At 43.0% G+C, this 8,985-nt stretch overlaps 1 protein-coding gene, 1 long non-coding RNA gene and 1 pseudogene across 2 annotated transcripts; all 3 read right to left on the bottom strand.

Moving 5' to 3' along the window:
* Positions 1 to 1,115: 1,115 nt before the first annotated feature.
* On the bottom strand, positions 1,116 to 1,530 carry LOC117030960 (60S ribosomal protein L31-like). Its single transcript, XM_033121226.1, has one exon. The coding sequence runs from the start codon at positions 1,497 to 1,499 to the stop codon at positions 1,116 to 1,118; it is 384 nt and encodes a 127-aa protein (XP_032977117.1). The 5' UTR covers positions 1,500 to 1,530.
* Positions 1,531 to 1,811: 281 nt separating this feature from the next.
* LOC117031001 (uncharacterized) lies at positions 1,812 to 6,823 on the bottom strand. The gene is made up of 3 exons (XR_004424463.1): positions 6,764 to 6,823; positions 5,286 to 5,465; positions 1,812 to 2,295 (listed from the first exon to the last, which is right to left on the bottom strand). It is a non-coding gene; the product is annotated as an uncharacterized LOC117031001 (long non-coding RNA).
* On the bottom strand, positions 4,585 to 4,921 carry LOC117031000 (cytochrome b-c1 complex subunit 7-like; annotated as a pseudogene).
* Positions 6,824 to 8,985: the final 2,162 nt, after the last annotated feature.

Here is an 8,985-nt window from a genome sequence, read left to right as displayed (position 1 = left end):
CTGCAGACCAACCCACCGCCTAGCATAGCCACGGCAGTTATATTAGTGGCTAATGGCTAACTGGTTACAGCTGATGGCCAACTACTACCCGAGCCAGCATCTTTCCACATGAGGCTGAGAGCCTGGAAACTGCTCTCTGGGTCTCTGTCCCCACCGTGACCACCAACTACGAGGCCACAGGCTGTTAGGTCCAGCGCAACACGGGCAGTGAGAGAACGAGAAGGGGCGGGGAAGGGTTAAGAAAGAAATAGAAATCAAGAAAGTTTTGAAACAGGGGCCAAATGTCTCACATCCTCAAAGGACTGAGAGCCCCGAATCGGGCCACCTTGCGGCTTTTATTGATGCACATACAAGGAAATAGCATTGTTTTTACTACGGTCTGTGAGTCTCATACACCACACCAGAAAACTGGTTCAAACCAATCACTCTTGCCTGCCGAAAGTCCCATGATGTATAAATAATTATTGTTTGTACCTCCCCAGGGGACAAAACCTTTATGTTGAAAACTTACTGAGATGGAGAACTGATGTTATCACTTCCCAAGCAGGTTGTGACAAGGAATACAGCCAGAGAGGCAGAAGCTTTACTTAGACGGGGGAAGGTGGGGAGCTGTGCCCACCTCTATCAACCCCGTGAATTCTCCTGGTGGTCCCCACACGACTGTGCCTGTCTTAGGTTGTTCCTTTCTTGAGGAATCTTACCTGTTCTTGGCTAGCCAGCCATCCTTTGGGGCCAAACAAGGAGATGGCATAAAGGTGAAACAATGTCCTTGAAAGGAATAGTCTTACAGACTCTTCTTTCTTTTTAGGGGTAGGTATGAGGGGACAGGAAGGCATGCTGCTGTGTGACAACAACAGGCTATTGGGGGCAAAAAGAAAAAGGCATTGTCCTTACCCTATTGCTCCCCAACTCACATGTTCTGCATCAAACAACACCTAGTGAGCCAGAGCATGGCACAGAGAATGAAGTACCCACAAGACCTGCATTTGAATCCTGGCTTTCTTTTGTATCCCAGTGATTCAGAAGGCATTTTCTCTTCTTTTGTTTTCAGTTTTTGTTTTGTTTTGTTTTGCTTTGTTTTTTGCAGTTTTGTAACTTTATTTGACGATCAGCAGTTAGTTCTCATCCACATTAACTGTCTGTATCTGTAGATTTTTGAAAGTGGTGACAGGTACGTAGGTAACCAATGTATAGAGCTTATTCGGTGAATCTTCATCCTCGTTACGCTTCCTGGACAACAGCACCTGGATGCGGTATGGGACATTCCTTATTCCTTTGGCCCAGACAGCTTTGTTGAGTCTGGTGTCAATGCACACATCTGGTGTTCCCATCTCCTTCATGGCAAATTTCCAGATCTCTTTGAGTGCCCGTGGGGCACGCTTCTTGAAACCCACTCCATGGATGCGCTTGTGAATGTTGATGGTGTATTCTCTGGTCACTACCTCGTTGATGGCAGAATGGCCCTTCTTTTTCTCGCCACTCTTCTTTGCGGGAGCCATCCTGCCGGGCCCAAGTGGGAAAGAAAGAGCGCGAGGTCTTGTTTTCAGTTTTTGTATCTAACTCGAAGAATAACACTAATACTTACCTCTCAGAATTATTGAGCATTAAGTGAAATTGTGCACATAAGGTTTTTTTAAAACTGTTTATTGAACTACAAAAGTTGATTTTAGTTACTATTGTCTTGTACTCAGCATAGTACTAGGTCATTTGGGGAGGCAGTTTATAGAGTAGGAAGGATCATGGTCTTCGGAGTTCAATGGACCTGGCGCAAATTCCACCTCTACCAGTTACTAACAGTGTGACTTTAGGTAAATCACAGGACTCCTTTGAATCTTAGACTAATTAGTATGGTAATGTCTACTTCATACTCTTGTTGTGAGGATTGAATGATATAATATGCCTACTCATCAATATCAATATACCTTTTGTCCCCTAGGCCCTCAAAAATATCATATCAAATTGTAGCTTTTAGAGTTATAAGAAACTTACAATTACTTCTAACTAAATCTAGAAAGTTTTAGACATCAATACAATTGATATCTAAATAACAGTGTCTAACCAGAAAATGTCTGATACCTAACCAAAGAGACCATTTAGCAAGGGGACTCTTTATTCATGAATTTGTGTGTTGGTGGTGCCAACAAAATATCCACTGTCTCTGCCCGACTGATGCCTGTGGGCACTGAGAGGTACAGAGCCTCTTGCGAGGGTAGGTGGTTGTGGGGGATGCAGGCTGCTCCACTATATTCTCCAATGGTTCAGGGCAGAAGCTGCCCACCACGTTTGGGGAAGAATCTGCAGAGGGAAGGGAACTGAAGTCAGTAGCATAGATAAGAGAAGTGCAAAACTTATAGGGTTGCTATAAACAGTTGCCCAACCTGTGCACGGTACAACTCCAAAAAGTGCATTCACAAAGCCTATGATCCGAATGAATGGTGTTTCCTGATATATGCATAGTTCAATATGGTGACCAGAAAATGGGTTGTATTTGGTGACTCATATTCAAGTGGTGAGAGGAATAAGTGAAAAGGGGCAGAACTAATTAAGAAGGGAAACAGAACTAGAACAGCATAGTGTCAACAAAGTGAAAAATTTGGAAAAGGTAGGGATGGTCAGTAATGTCAAAAGCTGCCAAGAGGTCAATAATAATAATGAAGCCCAGGGACAGATGAGTGCTTTTGCCAGTTAAGAGACTCCCGGGCTGACAGGCAGTCTGACCTGGGAGAGAGATCGAAGATTCTGTAACTTTTTTCTCATTTTCCAATTCTGATTCTGCCACTTGCTGGTTGACAGCCTTGGGTGAGTCATTTAACCGATTTATGCTGAAGTTGGGGTGAATACACCTCCTTCACTGGTTCATTGTAATAAGTTTCAAAAGCAATCTGGCATTCCCTATTCCCCCTCCTTGCTTTATTTTTCTCCCTAGCCTTTATCACCTTCCAAAGTACTAATTAATTTTTTTATACAATCAACCTGTGTTTTTTTAAATTTTACTGGGGAATATTAGGGAACCGTGTGTTCCTCCAGGGCCCATCAGCTCCAAGTTGTTGTCCTTCAGTCTAGTTGTGGAGGGCGCAGCTCAGCTCCAAGTCCAGTTGCCATTTTCAGAACTTGGCAGGTTTTCACTAAATGTTGGTTCTCTCTTCTTCAATCAGTCAAGAGTTACTGAACCTACTATAATGCCAAACACCTCGTATTTTTAGAACAGGTCACAACTTCCAGTGCTTCTTCATATACATTATTATCTCTTTTTTTTTTTTTTTAAGATTTTATTGGGGAGGGAAACAGGACTTTATTGGGGGAACAGTGTGTACTTCCAGGCCTGTTTTTCCAAGTCAAGTTGTTGTCCTTTCAATCTTAGTTGTGGAGGGTGCCGTTCAGCTTCAAGTTGTTCTTTCAGTCTTAGTTGTGGAGGGCGCAGCTCAGCTCCAGGTCCAGTTGCCGTTTTCTGGTTGCAGGGGGCACAGCCCACCATCCCTTGCGGGCGATGAACCGGCAACCTTGTGGTTGAGAGGACGCACTCCAACCAACTGAGCCATCCAGGAGCTCAGCGGCAGCTCAGCTCAAAGTGCCGTGTTCAATCTTAGTTGCAGGGGGCGGAGCCCACCATCCCTTGCGGGACTCGAGGAATTGAACTGGCAACCTTGTGGTTGAGAGCCCACTGGCCCATGTGGGAATCGAACCGGCAGCCTTCGGAGTTAGGAGCATGGAGCTCCAACCGCCTGAGCCACCGGGCCGGCCCCATTCTTATCTCATTTGATTGTCATGACAATCTTGTGAAGTGGGCTGGCAAAGGATCATCTCTGATTTTAAAGATGAGAAGACAACTTCAGAAAGGTTAGTGACTCCACCAGGTCACACAGTTAGAAATACAACTCCCATCATGGGGCTGGGAACTGAATTTCATACCACATGGATCCTGCAGGATGTGCAGTCTAGTTAGGGACAGAAAGGTCCGATACATGAAACTGTTGAGGACTGAATTGTATCACCAATGCATAGGGAAAGCAGAGAATGGAGAAATCTGTGACAGCAGATTTAGATCTAAGTGGGCTTCATAGAAGAAGTAGAAACTGAACTAAGTTTTGAATAGCAAATTCATCCATCCATCCGTCCATCCATCCATCCATCCATCCTCTCATTCAATACATTTTTAAAAAATTATAATAGACATTTATTTAAAGTAACACATTTGGGGGCCGGCCCGGTGGCTCAGGTGGTTGGAGCTCCGTGCTCTTAACTCCGAAGGCAACCACAAGGTTGTCGGTTCGACTCCCGCAAGGGATGGTGGGCTGCACCCCCTGCAACTAACAATGGCAACGGCAACTGGACCTGGAGCTGAGCTGCGCCCTCCACAACTAAGACTGAAAGGACAACAACTTGACTTGGAAAAAAGTCCTGGAAGTACGCACTGTTCCCCAATAAAGTCCTGTTCCCCTTCCCCAATAAAATCTTTTTAAAAAATGTAAAAAAATAAAGTAATACATTTGGAGCCCAGATAATTTTAAATTGTACATTTCAGAGTTACACAACATCATAAAAATACTTTGAGGTCAGCTGCATCCAAACATTTCCATTACATGGTTATTTCTTTGCCCATTCTTCTCTCTCTTTTCTTTCCCAAATAACCTCTTTCAGATATGGTTCAAGGTAGAATTTATCCTCCTCATATTTTGTCCACTGCTCTTTAGGCAAGGTCTGCTGCCTCATGGTCAGGTCCAATGCTCTCTGAATTTGAAACACCCTTGTCATTATACAAGTTCTCAGGAAGCCTTCTTATTGGTTCTTTTACATCTTCATCCACATGTATTGTGTCATCGTGCATTAACCCCAGTTTATTGAATCCTGCAGCATTGTAATTCCATTTTCGAATACCCTCTAGTGACCAGCTTGATGCTGCAACAGCAGGTCTGCTCGCCATTTTGGCACGTGAATGAAGTGTTGCCTACTGGGTAAGTCCTTTAAATAAAACTTTTTTTTTTTTTTTAATTTATTGGGGTGACAATTGTTAAAATATTTTTTGAGAGTCTTCATTTAGTTGCTGGGTCCTGGCTGGGGAAAACCACACGAACAGTGCTCGAGGCAGCCAGGAACGTGACTTCAATGGAAGAGAATTTGTGTAGCAGGGATGGTTGGGACTGAGGTAGGATAGGTGAAAAAGGAAGGTCCTGGATGTTTTGATGATTAGGCCATGGGAGCCATATAGGTTTTTAAACAGGGAACAGACAGTAGAAATGGGAATGTCACTTGGCTGGGAGTCAGAAACCCAGAAGTGCTGTTCTTACTTGCTTTATGGTTTTCACTAAATGTTGGGTTCACGCCCCTCTCCAGGCTTAAGTTTCCTCCACTGACAAAATATGGAGACTGAAGAGCTCCAGTAACCACGCAGGTGAAAATCTCTGCATCTATGTGGCTTCAGCAGTAGATGATTCCTGGGCTTGTGACAACACAAATCTTTAGCTGGACTGACCATAAAAAAAAGAAAGAACAGACAAAGGACCAAAATTAGGAGTGTAATATGAGACATCAACATAGACCCTGCAGAAATGAAAAAGGGTTAGAAAGCAATATTGTGAAGAACTTTATGCCAACAAATTAGATAATTTAGGTGAAATAGACACATTACTAAAAAGATACAAATTATCAAAATTGATTCAAGGAGACACTGAAAAACTGATTAGATGATAATAAGAAAATAAATTGAATTAGTAATTTAAAATCTTTAAAGAAAAACCCTGGCCCAAATAGTTTTACTTCTAAGTTGTATCAAACAGAAAAAAATATATATATATCAATTCTTTCAGAAAATAGAGGGAAGAAATACTTGTCAACTCATTCTATGATGCTTATAACTACTTTCATATCAAAGCCGATGGATTCTGGCCAATGTGGCATAAACAGAAATCCTCTGTAGGGCTTCTGGGAAGGTTTTCCTGGCATTACAAAGAGACACATAATCACCAGTGATGTCATGTGGACAGCAAGTGCCCCTAATTAAAGTGATGAGAAGGGCACTTCTCTGTAGCAATCCTTCCAAAAACCCACAACCCCAGTCAAATCGTGAGAAAATATCAGACAAACACAATTTGAGGACTGTCCTACAAAGTATCTAACCAGTACTTCTCAAAGCTATCAGTTACGGAAAATAAAGACTGGGAAGAGACTAAGGAGACATGACAATGAAATGTAAGTTTTGGATTGGATCCTGGAAGAGACAAATGACATTAAAGGAAACACTGGTGAAATCCAAATAAAGTCCAGAGTTTAGTTAATAGTAATATAGCAATGTTTTCTTAGTTTTGACAAATGTGCCATCGTAATGTAAGGTGATAACATTAAGAGAAACTGAAACTAAGTGAGGGTACATGGGAACTCTATTTTGCAACTTTTCTGTAAATCAAAAACTACCAAAATAAAAAGGTTCTGAAAAATAAAAAAGACACACAGAGGCAGGTGTTCTCTTTCACTGGGCATTGTTGGGTCTGGTGGTTTGCCTGGATCTGCCGCAGCCATACAGCCAACAAAGTTGGACAAAGCTGGCACTGAAGGTGGCAGAACCGGAAGATGATAAGGCCTGGATCTTTGATGACGCCAGTGAGCTGCTCAATATATTAACAAGTCCTGGAGTTGCCCTATATCTGGACTACTTGTTTATGTAAAGCAACAACTGCATTTTGCTTGAATTTTTTTCCCTCTCCTATGGGCCAGAGTCGAAATCACTCTAATTAGGAAAGGCAGACAAGTAAACAAATTGTATACTAACATGTTTCAGGAGCTGAGGTAGAAGTCTGTAGGACACAAAGGAAGGATTGGTGAGTCCTGCCTGCAAAACAGCATCAACGCTAGTTTCAAATAGTGGGCTATATTTAAGCTGAGATTTTTTATTTATTTATTTATTTTTTATTGCGGTATAATTGACTCTTCGCTGAGTCTTGAAAGAGTAATGGAAGTAATGGAAGGGAGTGTGGAGGGATCAGAGAGAGGTGGTCAATGTTCCAGATTCATAGGGAATTCAGAGTTGGAGGCTGAGGAGGCAGTGGGGCCGTATCAGACAGAGATGGAGAGAGGTACCTGCGAGAGGACCAACATGATCAGACTTGCCTTGTAATCAGCTCACGTTGGCTGCTCTGTCAAAGAAAGTTCAGGATCCATGAGACTGGAGGCTGGAGACCAGATTTAATAGTTTAGAACAATGATAACCGGAACTAAGGGGGTGGAGGGAAGTTTATAGATTTAATAAAGGGGCAGAGTCCATAGAATGTGATCTCTGACTGGACGTGGAGATACAGGGGAGGGCAACTAGCAGTGCTGAGGTTACAGACATGGTAATGTAATGATGGCGATACTGTTTACTGAGAGAGGATACAGAGGGAGGCTCTGGTTTAAGGAAAATAAAATGAAATAATTCCATTTGGGGCATGTTGCCTTTGAGGTACAGAGGGTAGGAAGTGGAGATGGAGGGGAGACCGTTGGACCTAGTGGTCTGGGGTGTGGGAGAGGCCAGACCCCATGTCATCATGGAGTACAGGCACCAAGGGTGGGGGGAGATCACCGAGGCAGAAGGAGAAGGCCAGAGCCCAGAGTGCATTCAGGGAGCCAAGGTAAGTGATGTTGCAGAAGACAAGAGGCCATCATTCATTGTGAGATGAATATTCTAGAACAGTGATGCCCAATAGAAATATAATGCCAGCCACATATATAATCTCAATATTTTTAGTAGCTACATTAAAAAAGAAAAAGAAACATGTAAAATTAACTTGAATAATGTATTTCATTTCACCCAAAATATCCAAAATATCTAAGCTGGCTCCTGTGTCCTGTGACATGCCTTTTTTTAAACAAGTACTTTCTTATGTTTTGGCATGACAAAATGGCCAGGCTCTTCATCTCATAGCTACAATGCCCTACCTTGGAAGCAGCCATTTCTCTAATGAACCCTGATTCCTTTTAGTGGGGAATGGTATTAGAGAACAAGATCTCAACGCAAAATGTGCTTATTGCTAATGGGGAATATTTGGTTTCAGGCCCGTTTAGCAGACAGAGCTGAATATTCATACATATATGCATATACACATATGAATATACATACATATACATATTTTAGAAATTGAGTTCACACTGGTATCTCCAATTCCAATCCATTTTCACAGGTTTTTTTTCCTTATTTCCCTCCATTAAATATTTGCATGTTTCTTCTACCAGAGTGAGAACCCTGGTTCTTAACATCAACACATTTATTGATTTGCTCAATCACATAACACATCTAAAATAGTTTCAGAATCATCTTTCCAATACCAGTACAGAAAACAAACCTACCAAAGAGAGTCCAGAATTCCTGTGTACTTTTCTCTCTACCCCCCGTCCTCACCCCACCAGAACCCAGCTTTTTAACCACCGCCTCCTAGCAAGGTTGTTTGTTGGGAGGTAGCAGAGAGGGAGCCAGGGACTTGAGGAAATGGAGAAGGTATGAAGGGTGAGGAAAGTCCAGGTTCAGAAGCAGAGGATAAATATCTGAGCCTGGAGGAGATACATGAGTGGTGGCCCTGGTCCCCTTGATGGCATGTTTTCCTGCAGCCATCTTGGCAGCCTGGGAGTAGGAGGAGAGAAAACAGATGTTTGGGATGCCTGGATGGATCCAAAGTTGGGGAACTACCAGGTGGATGTGGCAGAAGGATAGAGGGTGAGGGCCTTGGAGTGCTGGCAAGACAGTGGCTGACGTAAGGCACCCTGGAGTCTGGGCTAAAGGGTGAAGGAAATGAAATCAAGGAGCGAGTGACTGGAGCTTGAGCTGAAGTGATTTTTGGTCACTTAATCCAACAGTCTAGGACTAGCCAGTGCAGGAGACTATGGGAAGAGATGGCTTGTGTCAAACTTGGTTGGAGGCAAGCTGGGAGGGGCTGTACTTAGAGCAACCGAGTAAGGACTAGAGACTGAGTGAGAGAAGACCTAACTGGCCCAGGCTGAAGCAAGAACTGTTTCAGGCTC

The sequence above is a fragment of the Rhinolophus ferrumequinum genome, chromosome 11 (genome assembly GCF_004115265.2).
Source record: "Rhinolophus ferrumequinum isolate MPI-CBG mRhiFer1 chromosome 11, mRhiFer1_v1.p, whole genome shotgun sequence".
Classification (NCBI taxonomy): domain Eukaryota; kingdom Metazoa; phylum Chordata; class Mammalia; order Chiroptera; family Rhinolophidae; genus Rhinolophus; species Rhinolophus ferrumequinum.
This window is presented reverse-complemented; position numbering and strand designations above follow the sequence as displayed.

Coding starts and splice junctions, on each gene's coding strand:
- LOC117030960 (XM_033121226.1), bottom strand. CDS start 1,499: ATGGCTCCCGCAAAGAAGAGTGGCGAGAAAAAGAAGGGCCATTCTGCC.